The sequence below is a fragment of the Camellia sinensis genome, chromosome 12 (genome assembly GCF_055761805.1).
Source record: "Camellia sinensis isolate YWXY chromosome 12, ASM5576180v1, whole genome shotgun sequence".
NCBI classification, from domain to species: Eukaryota; Viridiplantae; Streptophyta; class Magnoliopsida; order Ericales; family Theaceae; genus Camellia; species Camellia sinensis.
This window is the reverse complement of record NC_138972.1, coordinates 30035472-30056445: the sequence shown is the minus strand read 5'-3', so window position 1 is coordinate 30056445 and position 20974 is coordinate 30035472. Positions and strand designations below refer to the sequence as shown.

Sequence of the window (20974 nt, the reverse complement as noted above, 5' to 3'; positions counted from 1 at the left end):
CATCAAGTCCATGAGTTCAATGAGCCCAAGTACACCATATGTTGTGATTGCAACCATTTAAATTTTTATTTTTATAATCATTTCAAGGTAAAGTGCTTGGGACCTGTAATGTAAACTGAAAAGGTTGAGCTACTTAGTTCTTAATAAGTTTACAACGGTGTTAGTTAAGGTACTATAGTTATAGGGGTACTTTCAGTAAACTTACCTATATAAGAGTTTACTGAAAGTACCCTTGTAACTATAGTACCCTAACTCACCATTATAAAATTATTAAGAGCTAAGTAGCTCAACTTCCTCTTTTGCATTACAAGTCCTAAACACTTTACCTTGGGATGATTATAAAAATAAAAATTTAAGTGCTTGTAATCAAGACATATGGTGTATTTGGACTCATTGAACTCAAGGACTTGATGTTTCTTCAAGTATTGAGTTGAATTTTCACCAAGAGTAATTATGTTACTTGGGTTTAAGACCCATCCCCCTTGATGTTTTTCACATCAAATCCCATGCAAGTATTTTTTAGATAATTCACACACTACAAAAAATTTGACTTTTTGCGACGGCAAAACGCCGTCACAAATTCTCAAAATGCCGTCTCAAAAGCTTTTTTGCGACGGCAGGTGACTTTTAGCGACGGCAAGTGGGAGGTCGCAACAAAGGGCGTTACTAAAAGGTTTTAGCGAGGCACAATGCCGTCACTTTTTTTTTTGCGACGGCAAAGTTGTCTTTTTGTGACGGAATTCAAAAACAAAAGTTTCTCTCATGATTCTTCCGTGGGTAACAAAAGCAAAAGTTAATCGCAATCTTCACACGCCTACATTCCACAAGCAAACTGCTACTCGGGAAATATCTGAAAACAAAAAATAAAAATAATTAATGACAATATAATTATGTGTTAATATTTTAATTACAAAAAAGCATAAAAAATTAACTACTATATAATTACAAAGATAATAAAGTAAATAATTTTGGCTAGACGAAAATCCGGCTCTAACTCACAAACTAGGAACCCGATTGGAGTCCCGTCTTCTCCCACAAGTCTCTCGTGCCTAAGCGGTCGTGTGTGCCAAGTTTTGTGCTAAACCGACACCGTTTGGTATTTTGGGACATCAACACCTCGAATTCAAGTTTCTTAAGGAATTAGTTTGCTTAGAGTGAAATCCGACTCTAACTTCCAAATCGAGAACCCAATTGGAGCCCTGTCTTCTTCCACAAGTCTCTCGTGCCTAGGCGGTCGTGTATGCCAAGTTTCGTGCTAAATCGACGCCGTTTGGAAATTTTGGGGCGTCAACACCTCTAATTCAAATTTCTGAATGAACTAATTTGCCTAGAGTGAAATCCGGCTCTAACTCCCAAACCGAGAACCCAATTGGCGTCCCGTCTTCTCCCACAAGTCTCTCGTGCCTAGGAAGTCGTGTGTGCCAGGTTTCGTGCTAAACCGACACAATTTGGTGATTTTGGGACGTCAACACCTCGAATTGAAGTTTCTTAAAGAACTAGTTTGCCTAGAGTGAAATCCGGCTCTAACTCCCAAACCGGGAACCCGATTTGAGTCTCGTCATCTCCCACAAGTCTCTCGTGCCTAGGCGGTCGTCTGTGTCAAGTTTCGTGCTAATCCGACGCCGTTTGGAGATTTTGGGGCATCAACACCTCCAATTCAAATTTCTTAATGAACTAGTTTGTCTACACCGAAATTCGGCTCTAACTCCCTCACCGGGAACCCGATTGGAGTCCTGTCTTCTCCCACAAGTCTCTCGTGCCTAGGTGGTCGTGTATGCCAAGTTTCTTGCTAAACCGACGCCGTTTGGTGATTTTGGAACGTCAACACCTCCAATTCAAATTTCTTAATGAACTAGTTTGCCTAGACCGAAATACGGCTCTAACTCCCAAACCGGGAACCCGACTGGATTCCTGTCTTCTCCCACAAGTCTCTCGTGCTTAGGCGGTCATGTGTGCCAAGTTTCGTGCTAATCCGACGCCGTTTGGAGATTTTGGGACGTCAACACCTCAAATTCAAATTTCTTAATGAACTAGTTTGTCTACAATGAAATCTGGCTCTAACTCTCAAACCGGGAACCCGATTAGAGAACCGTCTTCTCCCACAAGTCTCTCGTACCTAGGTGGACGTGTATGCCAAGTTTCATACTAAACCGACGCCGTTTGGTGATTTTGGGGCATCAACACCTCCAACTCAAATTTAGTAATGAACTAGTTTGACTAGACCGAAATTCGGTTTTAACTCCCAAACCAGGAACCCGATTGGAGTCCCGTTTTCTCCCATAAGTCTCTCATGCCTAGGCGGTCGTGTGTGCCAAGTTTCTTGCTAAACCGACGTTGTTTGGTGATTTTGGAGTGTCAACCTCCAATTCAAGTTTCTTAAGGAACTAGTTTGCCTAAAGTGAAATCCGGCTCTAACTCCCAAACCAGCAACCCGATTGGAGTCTCGTCTTTTCCCACAAGTCTCTCGTGCCTAGGCGGTCGTGTGTGCCAAGTTTTGTGCTAAACCGATGTCGTTTGGTGATTTTGGGGCGTCAACACCTCTAATTCAAATTTCTTAATGAACTAGTTTGCCTAGACCGAAATTCGGCTCTAACTCCCAAACTGGGAACCTGATTGGAGTCCCGTCTTCTCTCACAAGTCTCTCGTGCCTAGGCGGTCGTGTGTGCTAAGTTTTGTGATAAACCAAAGCCGTTTGGTGATTTTGGGGTGTCAACACCTCCAATTCACGTTTCTTAAGAAACTAGTTTGCCTAGAGTGAAATCTGGCTCTAACTCCAAAACCAGGAACCCGATTAGAGTCCTGTCTTCTCCCATAAGTCTTTCGTGCCTAGGCGGTTGTGTGTACCAAGTTTCATGCTAAATCGAAGCTGTTTGGTGATTTTGGGGCGTCAACACCTCCAATTCAAATTTCTTAAGCAACTAGTTTGCTAGACCGAAATCCGGCTCTAACTCCCAAACTGGGAACCCAATTCGAGCTCTGTCTTCTCCTACAAGTCTTTCATGCCTAGGCGGTCGTGTGTGCCAAGTTTCTTGCTAAACCAACGCCGTTTGGTGATTTTGGGGTGTCAACACCTCCAATTCAAATTTTTAAGGAACTAGTTTGCTTAGACCGAAATTCGGCTCTAACTCCCAAACTGGGAACCCGATTGGACTCCCGTCTTCTCCCATAAGTCTCTCGTGCCTCGGCAGTCTTGTGTGCCAAGTTTCGTGCTGAACCGAAGTCGTTTGGTGATTTTGGAGCGTCAACACCTCCAATTCAAATTTCTTAAGGAACTAGTTTGCCTACACCGAAATTCGGCTCTAACTCCCAAACCGGGAACCCGATTGGAGACCCGTCTTCTCCCATAAGTCTCTCGTGCCTAGGCAGTCGTGTGTGCCAAGTTTCGTGCTAAACCTACACTGTTTGGAGATTTTGGGGCGTCAACACCTCCAATTTAAATTTCTTAATGAACTAGTTTGCCTAGATCAAAGTTGGGCACTAACTCCTTGACCAGAACCCGATTGGAGTCTCGTCTTCTCCTACAAGTCTCTCGTGCCTAGGCGGTCGTGTGTGCCAAGTTTCATGCTAAACCGACGCCGTTTGGTAATTTTGAGGCGTCAACACCTGGAATATAATTGAACTTTAATATAATTGAACTTTTTTAAGCAACATGTAATAAATCCCCATCACAGAGACCTTTAATATAATTGAACTTTTATAAGCCATAAACCAAAATGGAAAAAAGGAATAAGTTTAGTACAAGTGGGAAGCCCCACGTTGCAGCCATTAGAAATCCTTGCATCAAATCAACTATTATGGTTCTTATTTCTACCAAAGCATAACTTCAAACTAACACAAGAAAAATCACACCTGCAAAAATGTTAGGTGTCTTCACATTTTTCTAGCAACAAAGACATAAATGGATGTTTACTTTTCCAACAACAGGAAAACTGTGACAATATTAGTGTCATTTTTGAAGAACATTTTGGGAGAATGAAGCACTACCTTTTCATTGTAAATGCAGAGTCGTTCCTTTACTACAGCTTCAGTATCATTAGACCGAGTGATGAGCTTCGAAACACATTGTGGGGGAGAACGAAGTGGAGCCATGTTAATTCCAGGACTCCCATTCTCACATTTGACATTAATGGAGGCTACATTGAAATTTTTCCTGCACTCACTGCAAATCCTTCGCCCCAGGCATTTCTCAATCAGTACACTTTCTGGGAGCTTTAGATTAACCACCAAGTCAATATCTATCACCTCATCCAAGATTTCCTGAAAAGATAGATGAAACAGGATATACCTAAGAATCAGAAAAGAAAATATCAGAGAGAGAGAGAGAAAAAAAAATAATGTGTGATTAGTCCACTAACCCTAACATAGTTGCAGTGCACTTTATCAATCTCAAAACAATGTTCAAAAAGTAATTACAAAAAAATTATCTTTGCAGTGCTGCCATTGCAAAGGAAAGAAAGAGGACCTTCTTAGGGTACAGAGTTAGAAGCTGATGCAACAGAAAAAATAAACTTTTCTATTATGGTTTCTTAGCAACCATAAAATTTTCCTCTTTGGTACATCCCCCAAATTACGAAAAGCTCAGCGCTTAGGGATGGCAATGGATAACCTACTCTGTTGTGGGTATCCATGGAAATCCAACCCAAATATATGGGTTTTCCCCTCTTTTTCTTATCCATTCACAACCAAAACTAAATATACATTCAATTTTTTTTCTTTTTTTTATTTATTTATTTTTTCAGGTTCACAACCAATTTTTTTTTTTTTTAAGATCCACAACCAAAACTAAATATACCTCCAATCTTTTTTCATTTTTATTTTTAAGGTTCACAACCATTTTTTTTTTAATTTTTAAAATTCACAACCAAAGCTAAATATACATTCAATCTTTTTTCTTTTGTTTTTTTTTTTAATTTTTTTTTAAGGTTCACAACCAAATTTTTTTTTTTTTTTTTTAAGATTCACAACCAAAGCTAAATATACATTCAATCTTATTTTATTTTATTTGGCTCAACAATAAAATCAAATACACATTAATTAACATTGTCACATTATTCTTGTCAAATTTTATACATATCTAGAATTTTTTAAATTTATTTAAAAAAATTAAGGACACTGTCTAGTGTAGGTTTCAGTTTGCTTTTCTATGTTATTTTATTTTGTTATGTATTGTAATTTTCAGAATGGTTTGCTTGATCGGAAATTTCAATTAACAAGTATGAATCTATTTGTTTTATGTTATCACACAATTTATACAACGTATATATATATATATATATATGTATATGAATGTATTTGAAAATAAGGAAATTGTAGAGAATCAAAACAAGCATGAGTCGTGATTGGTTAGAAATGATCGGTACAAAGATTTATTTGCTAGAAAAACAAAAAAGGGATACAAAGTCTTACTAAATAATTTTTTTTTTTAAATTAAAAGAATTTTTCTTAGTTATGAACAGTTTTAACTGAAATCAGCTTGTTTTCCAATGTTATGCTTCATTTATTTAGATAGAAATTATTTTTTAATGAAAAATATTTTTTTGTAAAAAAAATTAAAAATATATTTTTTTATATTTGGTGGTGGTGGTGATGGAACGAAGGTGAAAGTAGAGATTGTTACATAGTGGTGGGGTGATGGCGGCAGTGATGATGGTAGTGGCTATGGTGATGGTAGTGTGACAGTGAAAGTGAGAATAGTGGTGATGGTGTTGTGAAATTAGTAAAAATTTAATTGAAAAAATATTTTTTGTTTTTTAAAAGTAACAAACAACAAAATTCGTGGGGGACTAAAGGAAGAAGATGGATGATGAATTGGGTGTGGTAATGCATAGATATCTTAAAATGAGTGGTTCAGATTTGTTAAAGATATAGTTAGATTTTGGATAAATTAAAATGAATGGTTCAAATTTGCTAAGAGAAAGATGGTTTAATGTCTAAAATGTCCGTGGCTAAGAGATCAACAAACAATTCCTTGTTTATGCCCTGATGCAATTTAATATGAGTCTTATAACACTTTCTTCAAACATGTTCTTTCATATTTTATTTCTTCAAACAGGCTCTTATAACATTGTAATCGGGTTCTTATAACATGTAGGGGAGAGAGTGAGAGGGAGAGTGAGAGTGAGAGAGAGAGATGGTTGTAATTTTTTTTCAATCTTCTACGTTCTTCCACATTTTTTTTTTCAATTACTAAAACTTATTTGATTGTCTCAAAATTATATATTTGATTATTATAAAACAAACTTTTTAATTAATTAATTAATGTGTATTTGATTTTGTTGTTAAATCAAATAAAATAAAATAAGATTGAATGTATATTTAGCTTTTGTTGTGAACCTTAAAAAAATAAAAAATAAATAAAAAAAATAAGTTGTTAACATTAAATATATTAAAAAAGAAAGAAAAAAGATTGAAGGTATATTTAGCTAAAACCTTTATAAAAAAAAAAAAAGGAAAAAAAAGAAGGTTGTTAACATTAAATATATTAAAAAAAGAAAGAAAAAAGATTGAAGGTATATTTAACTTTTGTTGTGAACCTTAAAAAAAAAAAAAAAAAGAAGTAGTTGTTAATATTAAATATAAAAAATAAAAATGGGAATTAAAGTAGGTTAGGAAAAATCCATACCCATTAAAAAATGGGGAGGGTGGTAGCCATGGGGAATGGAGAATGGAGAATAAGAAAAATTTATTATAGGGGAATGGGGATGAGAAATTAATATCCACCCCATTATCCCCATTGCCATTCCTATCAGCGCTCTTATTTTTCTTCTTCTCTCATTTAGTTTCTACTATTTTGAGGCTATTAACAGCCAAATATTCATATTTTTTCTTCAATCTTCTCTCTTGGTTTGTGATTGTTGTATAAATATATTTTTAATATGTAAATAAAAACAAACAATTATGCAGCGGATAAAATAATCATATCATACCTTTCGATGATAGAACCTCGTGGATAAATCACGTGCTTCCAGAGTCTGATAAATCAATCCCAGCAGTGGGGTGATATTACAATGGTGAATATCACCCACACAAACCACAGTGCAATTGACTTGATCGTTGTTTCTTGGGAGAGAGTCAGTTTATGGGTAGAAAACAAAACCTACGTTGTTTTCTCTCTTGGTTACCCATAACCATATATCAGATATATATTATATTTATCTCATTTATCCATTGGTTAAATGAGATAATATCTGATATCTATATCATCTATCCATATCATGATATGATAGATATATATCCTGAGTGGCTCATCCAAATAGGTTTGAATTCAAATTCAAAACCCATTTGGATGAGGTTCAAAAGGTTCTAAGGGTCATGCCACATGGGCGCCCAATTTCTAACATCTCCCACTCGGACATGAGTTGGCATGACACTGCCACGTCTCAATCTCAATCTCCCCAAAAATAAACAATCTCATACTAGCCACTGCACCGTGCGACTGCTGAGAACACCTGCATGTGGGAGCTCTATACTAGAAACTCAAAATGAGCCAGCATAGAGACATCAACCCAAAAAGAATAGAAATAGTGTCTCATATACCCCAGACCCATCTAATTACACCGGTCCAAAAAACATCTCTAATCCCTCAAAAAGAGCATGTTTGACCCTCTTAATTCTTGCAATATATTCACACTCAATTCGCCTCTCATACAGAGCGATATGAGTTGCCGGCAGTGAATATACAACAGTGGTGTAATACTAGATGATCTTCCCTTTGCCCTCATGCCATTTAGTTTAGGATTGACCGCTTTCCCAGTGATGTCCCTTAAGGCCGAATCATACATGACCGCAGGCAACATACCAAAGTAGCAGAACATCAACCCCTTACCTTATGACATAGTCAAAAGTCACAAAAGGGTATATAAATGAAAGTCATATCAATAATGACTCGTAAGACTCACACGGTGAGGAAGCAGGGATCCATTCTCTCACCTCATTACTCGGTCGCTAAGCACATATAGTATGAATACATGTTACGGTGGAGTAACTCTTCCATAAAGAGTGACGTCATACTCGATACACCGTACAGATATTAGTCTAGTCGCTTTCTAGCGCCTAACCCGAATTCTCTATTTGCTCGCCTTCTAGGCGCCAAATGAGATCTCGCATCTGGCTAATCATAACAGGCACAACATGGAAAGTGGGTACTAACATCCATGTTTGGTCCTTAACACGACCTCATCTTGGTTATAACCAAGGCGACATACATAGTGGATGATTTAAGCCTCTCTTGGCTCCGAATAAAATAAACCACCAGTCTCATCCTTGCTCGCTCCCAAGCGCCAAGGGCGATTGCTCGTGTGAGTGAGCCAATCTTGCCTGCTGACATCATCATCTGCTAATCATTATGACACAAACCATAATAGTGTCAACATCCCATCATCTCAAAATAAGTGATCGATTTAAAAAAAAATGACCACAGCTTGCGCAATTATGGATTCCAAACATAAGCCATATCAGCACCTCTTGCGATAAGTATATACAACGGAATCCACCATGTGCGCCTCACATGAAATGATTTAAGATCACTACCTCTTGCGCAATAACCTCTCTAAAGATATTTTTGGTGACCAATTTGCGTTCATTCTTAATGCGCCCAACTAGCGCAGATGCGCCCAACCAGCGCATTGAATTTTACAATGAGCAAATTAATATGCTTCTAATAAAGCATTTTATCCACAGTCTAATGAGCAAGGTCAAAGTCTGAACAACTCAGTTAACCATTTATCAAAGATAACACTTATCATGCCGAATACGCCCACATAGCGTACTTTAGGCTCCCACAACAAAGAAAAGATCAAGGAATATAGGTCATCTGTTTCTCCCAAAGATAATCTGAGGATTCACTCAATAGCTAAGGCTCTGGCTTTTACCGATAGGTAAGTCAATGGATTTGCAATTTTGCATCTAGAATCATTCTAAGATATTCTCTATGTAAGTCATCGAAGACAGACCGAGAATTTTCCTAAAACAATCCCTAAGGATCGTACATCCGAGCATATGAATTACATCACCCATGTCCATCATATCTAAAATAGAGGACTGCCCACCCTAGGTGGCGACAACCTTATAAATTCCTGGCTCATAATGACTAAGTAAGGAAAAACTTCTTTTGGACCATTGATCATGCCTCAGTGGTCTTCATTGATCATCGTTGGCCTATCATGGCTTGACGAAATCTAAGAACCACTGTTTGGATAACTGCTTTAGGTTGTAAAAGATTTATTGGAACCAGCAACCTTTTTGCGCTCCTAACTTTTCACCATAAAAGCAGAAGGTAAATCCCTACGGATCTACTTATCCAATTCTCTAATGAGAAATCAGGTCACAATGTCCACAAATCAATGTTCCGAACTTATGTCAATTATAGCCTAAGTCAAAATAACCTCACTCCCCAGGAGGAAGTCTTCTCATGGTCTACACTTTCCTCAATGGTGCGACCATTCGGTATCTAGCGAGCCTTATGCCTCAACAATGACTATCCAAATTACGCATAACTTTATAACAGTTTTGCGTCATAATAGAAAGTCAACCAAATTATAAAAAATGGTTAATCCTCAAAGACTTTGTCTTAAACTGCGCAACATTGATCCACTTTCAAAAAATAGGGGACTAGAGCCTTAGGCATTATCCTAGGCTCTTTATCATCTTGCGGAGCAATCATGAATGTTTCCCTCTCAATCACCCAGTGATGACGTGGAAAATTTTCACATTTGCTACCACGCAACTAAGAATGTAGAGTATTCTTCTCTAATGGAGTAATCCATTAGTAGGCACATCGCTCCCACTGTCCCTAGGATATTGGAAATTTCTTTCCATTCTCAACTAGGCTACATAGAGCGCTATGCTTGGAATTCTCCATCTTATAGAGTTCCGAAAACTCTATTCACGTCACCTTTACTAATAAAACTTTATGTGACTTAGTTACACTACCACAAAGATGCTTACCTATATGCACATGACCCGGAGGGTTTGCATGACCGCATACAATAATGCGCCACACGACCCTTTGTGTTTACAAGACAGCATACAATAATGCGCTATAGAACCCTAGGTCTTAACTTCGCAATCTTATGAGAAGTAGAATAAAGATAAGCTGTTTAATGGTTACAGATCGCCCATAGATGGCTCTCTGCTAACCCATTACTCAAAATGGAGTGTAAAATCTAATATGGAGGGCACTTAATTAGGGATATAGGCAACAAACTAGTGCAATTCCCAATTGGGAAACATTTTGCGCCATTATCCACCTAACATTAACAATATTTAATTCCTTATCTCTACTACACCAGTGTGTTGTTGAGTACTAGGAATAATCAATTTTCTAAGCATCCATCTCTCTTCACAGAGTTTTTCTGAAAAATAACTCAAATAGATACTCGCCACCTTGGTCAAAACTAAAAGCACAAAAAACTCTTATCTAATTGATCTCGACCTCATATGTGCAATGTCAAAAATCATCTCAAAACTTTTGACGTATGGGAGATCAAATAGTCTTGATTCAGATGCGTATCGTAATCTATAAATGTGTCGAGATTGAGGCTTAGCTATCATACCCTCACACATATCTAGTCACAAAATATCATAGTGGACTAAATGCGCCAAAACAAATGACCTTCTGCGGCTTTCCTACTTACTTGTGCGCACCCATTGCGAACAAAGTTACACATTCACATGAGAGCAGGATGTCATAAGCGAGTGGGCCCGAGAAGGCCTACTCAAACCATCGTGTCATCATCTCATTAATGTGATTAAGTATAATAAGCCACTGGTTCATGACCAATGTCATAAACTAATTCCAATCATCTTAATGTGTGAGTTCTCGAAGACAAGTTTTAAAGGTTTAGGCCCAACTAGGTAATGACTCACGACTAAGTCATATTCACTAGATCATAAAAAGGATATCATGGAGATATCAACTGCGCCTAAGTCGCAAATTTAACTAGTAAGTGCTAATCCCCTGCACCTTCAAGTCAATTTTATTCTCCATACACTTTAATACATCTAGTTGAAAGATGACGATACTCCTGTTGCCATCTCTATTTCTCGCTTCATAGTCACTTGCAATTAATTCTACTATCCACAAGAAGGAGAGAATAAGCTATCAACTATGATAGCTCCTGAAGTAACTTAAGCGCGAATTAGGCTAAATAGTCTAATTCAACACAATGCTCTTACAAGCGATGCGTTAAATTCTTAGAGTCATAACAACCTTGTCAGCCTTAACCTTTTCATTACTATGCTGCAACGTTTGCGCTTAGTGGTAAATGTTATTCAAAACGTTAGCCTAGTAAAGGAATCACACAAAGAAGCACCTCATCCATGTTTCACACTCAAGTGTGGAAACAGTAAGTGTCCACACTTAGACAAGTTGGCAATGCTAATAGATTTTGCAGCTACTAAGCGCTAATCTTTTCACTCAGTGTTAATAGATTTTGCAGCTTCTAAGCGCTAATCTTTTAACTTCACGTGATATTTCAACGCACACTATTATAGTGCATGAAATTTCGCTCAATCCACTCCCAATAATTGGATAGAGAGCAAAACACTGCTCGTACTGGCTACTCGTCTTACACTTAATGACTAATTTATTTAAGCTCGCATTTCTTGGATGACGTGACTCTTGAATGTTACTTCATCCAATGATGTAACATTATTTACAAGTCAAATTACAAAGTCAATCCGCGCAGCTCATTAGTCAAGATCATATACAGATCTATTGAGGGCTTACTAATTTCATAACTCCAAAACTCGCCAACCAAAACTATGTAGCGTGCCGCTAACTATAGCGCACACATTAGTTTTTATTGTGCCAAACAAGGCAACAAAAAACACGGCGACTTTGAGTCATGTTTCCTTACTTTGGCTCAATTAAGGTTTGACCTAAAGTCTCCAAGACTTTTGCTCATCTAAAGAATGGGATTAGTTTGTTCACATTTGAACATCTCTACTAAGTTTAGGTCAACCAAATTAACTTCCATAAGCTAAATCAATTTAGAGAGAAATTCGCATTGGGATTAATTTGATTAGCATAATATAATTTTGCCGCAAAAATCTAAATTAAATAGTGACAATATTACACAAGTCGCAAGATCGAAAATCCGCTATGCTCGTAATCATCTCTTGCGCCACAAGTGACAATTATCCAAAATTTAGTTTAATTTATGCGCAAAATATTGGTTTTCGGGAGTTAATCTACAAAGATTTCTCTCAACCGAATAACCTCCCACTGACTATGGCATATACAAAGCATGATAAATTCCATACAATAGCATTTTAATGTAAATCTACAAATAACTCATGCTATATTTATTTAATAATGGAATTCTAATAAATAAATAAATAATCATGCTCTTCTAATTTCAACATATTACAAATCCAAAAAAAATATGCTGTATTCAATATTCAGATTATGCCATAATTAAAGTGTACATCATTTTGAAATTTTCTGGAATTTTTCTGAAATATTCTGGAATTTTAAATAACTAATAAACACACATAAAATTAGAAATAAAAAATCCAGAAACTGATAAACTGAGACAATATTACCAGTAGATAGTAAAACATTTCAGAAGTCCACAATAAAAATTTCAACCCCAGAAAATTATTTATGTAATACCAGAATCATTTTAAAGCATAAAAAATGAATTATTAACACAGAATAAATATTTTTATTTTCGTAAAATTTTCAAAATTTTACAGAATGTAGAAAAATTAATTCTGAGTCTAAGGGTACCAACCATGCTTAAAACAAAGCTATAACGAATAAATTATGGCCAATTAACGCAATTCAGAGTTAAAAAACAAACAAACAGAGCCTTAGAGCCAAGCCAGGGGGAAAAACGGCTCGGCTCGCGGCTCAGCGCAACTCGGCGCGAGTCGGCGCGGCGCGGCGCATGGCGCGCGTGTGTCGCACACGTGGCGCGGCTGGAAGCGGCGCGGCTAACGCGCGCGTGTGGAAGGAAGCTGACAGATCGCGCGTGTGGCGCGTGGGGGCGCGTGCCTAACGCGCTCAGCGCGTGGAGGCGCGTGGTGGCGCGTGGGGATGCTGCTCGGCGTCATACAGCGCGTGAATCACACGCGCCGCCTTCCCGGGTGTTTTCCGGTCCGATTTTTGTACTGACGGACTCCATTTTTCACAATAAAAACATTTATGGCATAAAAAATAACATTTAAGCAACATAAAATTGAGGTATATCACTCTCTCAATCTAAATGGAGTTAAAATGCAAAAAAGAAAACCGTGCACTTCATCTTCCTCCTCCATTAATATTCATACATATACATGTATATATACGCATGTAAAAATAGAAACACGAAAATATCCATCAATGGCTCTGATACCAATGTAAATAAAAACAAACAATTATGCAGCGGATAAAATAATCATATCATACCTTTCGATGATAGAACCTCGTGGATAAATCACGTGCTTCCAGAGTCTGATAAATCAATCCCAGCAGTGGGGTGATATTACAATGGTGAATATCACCCACACAAACCACAGTGCAATTGACTTGATCGTTGTTTCTTGGGAGAGAGTCAGTTTATGGGTAGAAAACAAAACCTACGTTGTTTTCTCTCTTGGTTACCCATAACCATATATCAGATATATATTATATTTATCTCATTTATCCATTGGTTAAATGAGATAATATCTGATATCTATATCATCTATCCATATCATGATATGATAGATATATATCCTGAGTGGCTCATCCAAATAGGTTTGAATTCAAATTCAAAACCCATTTGGATGAGGTTCAAAAGGTTCTAAGGGTCATGCCACATGGGCGCCCAATTTCTAACATAATAGCACTCTGATTTTTTTTATTAGATGATAAAAAAATACGGATGTTACAACCACTTAATCTCATCCACCTCATCATTATTCAATACCCAACTAAAACCACTCATCTGAAAACTTTCATGCTTTTTTCAAGGCTGAACAAAAATGACAAGTACAGGAAAAATACAGTCTAAACTACTTTTGGTGTGATCAAAGACCATGTTATATATAATATGGCAACAGAATAGGATAACTATAGACAGATGTACACCATGTTAAATTTGGAGAGTCAGAGCACTTGAGAGAATAACCCCACGTATTAAGTTCACTAATCCTGTGTTTGACAAGTGGGTTTGCAGGTTTTTTTGGCTATTTTAGTCACAAAAAATAAAATAGACTATTTTAGTCATAACAAACAAAACATCACATCCAACCCATAATCGTTACATTCTTCTCTCATAAAAAAATTCAAAAAAGCTAAAAAGTCAAAAAATCCTTCCCAAATCAAGCTTTTAAGCCCAGACTAAAATAGCCAAAAAAAAATTAAAAAGTCAAAAAGTCAACTCACTTCTCAAATGGAGGCTAAAACACCATGGCAGGACATAATAAATAAGCAACTAAATGATGGGCTTAAAAGCTTTTCAGAGATAAAACCCTAACACATAAATGTATAACATGAAGGGAACCTCAAACTCACTCACCTGGTCTTAATTAAGGTCAGCTAAAAAATTTATTATCCCCAGACAAATCTATTGCAGCTGTATATCTGATCAAATTGAAAAAATAAAGGGCATTTACTATCTTCTATTTCATGCAACCCTGGCTGGCTGGTGGCCCCACATATAGCATGCCTAAAACTTATTAGGAAAATGTCTCGTAACTCAAATTTTGTGGCTCAAAAGTGGCTCAAATGGCCAAAACGACGTCGTTTTGACCATTTTTATGTTGTTCTGTACTCAAAACGACGTCGTTTTGACCATTTGAGCCACAAAATTTGAGTTACGTAGCATTGTCGAACTTATTAACTCTTCACATCTCCTAAAATAAAGGCCATTGAAAATTAAATTTTTTATGCACTATAATTAGAAACCATTCAAGTAAAAAATGTATTCCGAAACCACATATTTGCAACATTGCTGGTGTTTATTGAATTTAATTGCCATCGTTGTTGATCCATAATCCACACTTTCTTACAACAAAGTGAACAGTTCCCAACTGCCCACCAAAGGCCATTAGTGAACTTTCCTGATGTGTTTTGTTATTTTTTTTTAGGTCTTTGAGCTATATTTTCAAACAGATCTAAACTTTCAAACAACTAATTTATGTCGTTACAAGGAGTTCTTAATGAAACTTGCAAATTACAACATTACATGGCCAGTAAACATAATATTTCCCAACTAAAAAATAACTCTCCCGTGGAAACAAGACTTTTTCTGTTTTCTGGAGCTTAGTATCTAGCATTTCACACTTTCTTAAGGGTTAAAAATTATCCTTCAAAAGAAATAAAGTTTGAAAACAAATAATTTCTAACAAAAAATCTGCTCACCGCTTGTCTTATTGTTCGAGGAAAACCGTCCATAATGAATCCTGATTCACCTTTAGCTTCTCCAGCCTCAAGTCTCTTAGATAACAAGTTTATTATAATCTTACTCTGTGTGTGTGAAAAAAGAATACAACCAGAATTGATCCAAGAAAAAAAGGCTTACATAATCTTGATCCAAGAATCTGAGCTGTCTATTGACCTAATGCAGCTCAAAACTCCATTGACCACATCCTAATGTTGAAGAAAACAACAAAATTCAGTAAATCCAGAACATAAAAACCAAGAAATCCTAGATCTGTAACTCACAACAATTTATTTAACAAATTACAAAGTTTGAGAATCAGATTCAACAGATCTAACCCTTACCCATATTTTATTTTATTATTATTTTTGCACAGACCTTACCCAGATGTCTGATTATCTTCTTTTACGTTAACACTAAAACTGGTACCCAAAAAAACCCACAAATCTTTTAACCCCCAAATTGTTGGAAATAGTGGAAAACATTCTGGGTAAAACCAGAATTTTTCCTCAAGTTTGGTCTATTTTTTAGGTGGGCCCCGAGTGTCGATTTACTCGGGTCAAAGTGGTAACGCGTTCTATGCCGCGTTGTGATTCACGTGGTATATTTGGTTGCTCAAAACCATTACCGAGTGAATGGAAAATTGAAGCCAAAGTGTGCTCCGTGGAAATGGAGTTTTGGTAGAAATTCCTTAAGGTTGTAAATTGGCTTGTCCCACATTGATTTGATGGGAAGTTTTGAAAGGGTTTATAAGGCTTAGGGTGAGATACTTGGGGTGTGCCCCAAGGGGTACCCAAGTGTTTTAGAGAGAGAGGTTATGGGCAAAATGGGCTAGACCCATTGGACCCAAAAATCACCACACGCGCGCGCACGGCCACCGCCGTCCTGGGCTTGGGCGTGTGTGGTTGGGCTTCTAATCTTTTTGGGCCAAAATCATTTGAATTTTATTTTATTTTTTATTAAAATAAAATCCAGAATTCAAATTAAATTGGTTTGGATTTTTTGTTCATCCAAACAAGGCCCTTCCCGTTTTCAAACAGAATTAAACAGATTTGGATTTATTGCTCATCCAAACAGAGCCCTTCCCGTTTTCAAACATAATTAAACTGATTTGGATTTATTGCTCATCCAAACAGAGCCCTTCCCGTTTTGCTATCTGTTTGAATTCAAAACCAACAGGTATCATACCTGTTCAATTCAAAACCAAGAGCCACATACCTGTTCAATTCAAAACCAAGAGCCACCTTCACATCTATAAATAGGACCACCCTCATTTGATGTTTTCAATTTCAGAAATTTCGTATTTCACCTCTGCTAATTATATTCTTCATCTTGCTGCATTTTATTTCTGAAAGAAAGAGTGTAAATACTTAGTGTGTTCGTAAGGCAAACAATTTGTAGTGCTGCTATTGTTTGTGGTAAGATCATTTCATCCTGGGAGATAGACGTCCAAATTCTGAAAGCACCGTGGAGAGGACGAATCTGTCTTAAGGACACAGTGTTAAACACTGGACTTGATCAGAAAAGTTATTCAAATAAATTAACCAAGTAAGTTGTTTAATTTTATTCTGTTTTTTATTTGTTTATTTAATCAGATTTTATTTTTTGTTTTTGTAACAAAATAAAATCTGTGGCTTTATTTATTTATTTTTATTTCGAGTTTGATTTTTGTAATCAAACAAATTCTCTCATTTTCTTTATTTCTTTAAATTCTAATTGTTGTTTTGTACACAATAGAATTAAATATTTTAAATACAGTGAAGATTGTCCAACAATCTTAAGACAGAATCCTTTTTGGGTATCTTCATTGTATTTAATTTTCTGTGTTTTCAAATTAATATTCTGGTTGGAAAAACAAATAGTGATTTATGCTATTTGACAGATAGTAGTAATATACTGTCTCTTTTCTTTGACAATAACTAGTAGTACGATACTGGTGTCATTGACAATTCAGAATATTATTTGGTATTACAGAAAATTCTTGTGATATTTTATTTTTCTAGTTTTAGTAACAAGGAAAATAAAATTATTTTGTTGTTATAATTTATTTTCTGGTTTTAGTAACTAGAAAATTAATTTGTGTTTTAATTTTTTCTGATTTTTGTAATCAGAGATTATGGCTACTACAACTGAAACTGCATCTGGCAGTGGCACTCCTATTGTTACACCTACATCGGTCCCTATCCAGAACCATGTTCATGTACCAATCAATCATGGAGAAAAACTGGAAAAATTTAACGGTACCGAGTTTAAGAGATGGCAGCAGAAGATGTTGTTCTATCTTACAACTCTTAATTTGGCCCGGTTTCTCCATGAAGAGGTTCCAGCACTTAAAGAGGGTGAAAGTGATCGGCAAGTTGTTGCCGCTGTAGATGCATGGAAACATTCAGATTTCCTGTGCAGAAACTACATCCTAAATGGCCTTGACAATATGCTGTATAATGTATACAGTCCTCTGAAAACAGCAAAAGAATTGTGGGATTCTTTGGAGAAGAAATACAAGACAGAAGATGCCGGCACGAAGAAATTTGTCGTTGGTAAATTTCTGGACTTTGTTATGGTAGACTCCCAAACGGTAATATCTCAAGTTCAAAGTTTTTAAATAATTTTGCATGATATTCATTCAGAAGGTATGTCTCTTAGCGAGTCATTCCAAGTCGCTGCATTAGTGGAAAAGTTACCACCGGCTTGGAAAGATTTCAAAAATTATTTAAAACATAAACGCAAAGAGATGACTATGGATGAATTGATTGTAAGATTAAGAATTGAAAAAGATAACCGAAAGGCTGAAAAGAGGAATGGGAAAAACCCCATTGAGTCCAAGGCTAATGTGGTTGAACAAGTTCATAAACCACATAACAAAAAAAGGAAGTTTACAGGAGATGGTCCTAAACAAGGCGATAGTAGCAAGAAGTTCAAAGGAAAATGCTATAACTGTGGCAAAACTGGACATCGAGCTTCTGACTGCCGCCGCCCTAAAAAGAATCATGGAAGTACAAGTAAGAAGACCACCAATCAGGCCAATGTAACAGAATTGGATTACATCTCTGACGGAGTGAATGACATCAACCTTTCTGCTGTGGTGTCTGAGGATAACTTGGTTGGAAATCCCAAAGAGTGGTGGGTTGACACTGGAGAACTCGTCACATATGTGCGGACAAGAAAATGTTCACTACCTACAATGAGGCTGCAAATGGTGAACAACTTTTCATGGGAAATTCTTCTACTTCTACTGTGGCTGGACAAGGAAAAGTGATATTGAAGATGACATCAGGGAAAGAACTGACCCTCAACAACGTACTGCATGTACCTGACATCCGGAAGAATTTAGTTTCTGGGTCTTTGTTAAGTAAAAATGGTTTTAGGCTTGTATTTGAGTCTGATAAATTTGTATTAACAAAGAGTGGTATGTATGTTGGTAAGGGATACATGAGTGATGGTCTCTTTAAGTTGAATGTAATGACAGTTGTACCGAAAGTTGCTATGAATAAGAATAACACATCTTTTGTTTATATTCTTGAGTCAAATTTATGGCATGGTAGATTAGGACATGTGAATTTTGATGCTTTGCGTAGATTAATTGGTTTAGATCATATACCAAAGTTTGAAATTAATCCTAATCATAAATGTGAAATTTGTGTAGAAGCGAAACTAACTAAGGCTCCATTTAAATCGGTTGAAAGAAAAACCGAACCTCTAGAATTAATTCATACTGATGTATGTGATTTAAAATTTATTCAAACTAGAGGAGGCAAAAAGTATTTCATAACATTTATCGATGATTGCACAAGATATTGTTATGTTTATTTACTTATAAGTAAAGATGAAGCCTTAGAAATGTTTAAACTCTACAAAACAGAAGTTGAAAATCAACTTGGTAAAACCATTAAAATGGTTAGAAGTGATAGGGGTGGTGAATATGATGCACCATTAAATGAATTTTGTGCACAACATGGCATTATTCACCAAACTACAGCCCCTTATTCTCCACAGCAAAATGGAATTGCTGAAAAGAAGAATAGAACCCTAAAAGAAATGATGAATGCCATGTTACTAAGTTCAGGCTTACCACAGAACTTGTGGGGGGAAGCAATATTGTCTGCTAATTATGTTCTTAATAGAATACCCCACAAGAAAACCAAGAGCATTCCTTATGAATTGTGGAAAGGTCGACCACCTTCCTACAAATACTTAAAGGTGTGGGGGTGTTTGGCAAAAGTTGAAGTACCTGTTCCTAAAAAGACTAAGATTGGACCAAAAACAGTAGATTGTGTGTTTATTGATTATGCTCAAAATAGTAGTGCATATCGGTTTCTGACTTATAAATCAGAAATACTTGATATAAATGTGAACACTATTATAGAGTCAATGAATGCTGTGTTTTTTGAACATGTCTTTCCTTACAAGAAAGGACAGGAATTAAGTTCACAGAAAAGAACTTATGATTGTACACAAAGTCAAGAGACTAATGACAATCAAACACAAGAGACTAGTAATAGTCTCGACCAATAGGATTTAACTAATGATGAACCTAGACGAAGTAAGAGAGCAAGAACATCAAAATCCTTTGGTCCAGATTTTCTGACATACTTGTTAGAAAATGAACCTCAAAGCTTTAAGGCAGCAATGATAGGTCCTGAAGCTCCTTTGTGGAAAGAGGCTGTTAATAATGAAATTGAATCTATTATGCAAAATCATACTTAAGAATTGGTGGATCTTCCACCAGGTTCTAAAACTCTTGGATATAAATGGATATTCAAGAGAAAAATGAAAGCAGATGGTTCAATTGACAAGTATAAAGCAAGACTTGTAGTTAAAGGTTATAGACAAAAGGAAGGTCGGGATTATTTTGACACATATTCCCCTGTGACAAGAATAACATCCATTCGCATGCTTATTGATATAGCAGCGTTGTTTAAATTAGAAATACATCAAATGGATGTTAAGACAGCTTTCTTAAATGGTGATCTAAATGAAGAGATCTATATGGAACAACCTGAAGGGTTTGTAGTATCAGGGCAAGAAAAGAAAGTTTGTCGACTTGTAAAATCCCTTTATGGATTAAAACAAGCACCTAAGCAATGGCATGAAAAATTTGATCAAGCAATGCTTACTAATGGGTTCAAGATAAACGAATGTGACAAATGCGTCTATGTTAAAAACACTGACCAAGGATATGTCATAGTTTGTCTTTATGTGGATGACATGCTTATCATTGGAAGCAGTCAAAACATGATCAAATCAACTAAGCAAATGCTTAACAAAAGATTTGATATGAAAGATATGGGGGTCGCAGATGTTATATTAGGAATGAAAATTACTAAAACATCTGACGGATATGCATTATCTCAATCTCATTATATTGAGAAAATTCTTGATAAATTTATCAAGGATGATTTGAATTTAGCTAGAACACCTGTAGACATCAGTCTTTATTTATCGAAAAATAAAGGTGATGCAGTGTCTCAGTTAAAATACTCCCAAATCATTGGAAGCCTAATGTACCTAAGAAGAAACCCACAATTCTTTTGTTGTTTTCAGAGGACTGTATACATTATACAGCATATTGTCAAGGCCATTTAGGATGTAGTTTCTGCACAGGAAATCTGAATGTTTCCATGCAT

At 36.3% G+C, this 20974-nt stretch overlaps 1 protein-coding gene across 1 annotated transcript in view; it reads right to left on the bottom strand.

Annotated features, from left to right (window-relative positions):
* Positions 1-500: 500 nt before the first annotated feature.
* LOC114312448 (adenylate kinase 1, chloroplastic) overlaps positions 501-20974 on the bottom strand; it is a 29891-nt gene continuing 9417 nt past the window's right edge. Inside the window, exons 2-4 of the mRNA XM_082896744.1 lie at positions 15332-15436; positions 3985-4257; positions 501-850 (exon numbers count right to left, since the gene is read on the bottom strand). Coding sequence (XP_082752870.1) covers positions 836-850; positions 3985-4257; positions 15332-15436 — 393 coding nt within the window. The 3' untranslated portion in view covers positions 501-835. The remainder of the gene's footprint in view (positions 851-3984; positions 4258-15331; positions 15437-20974) is intronic.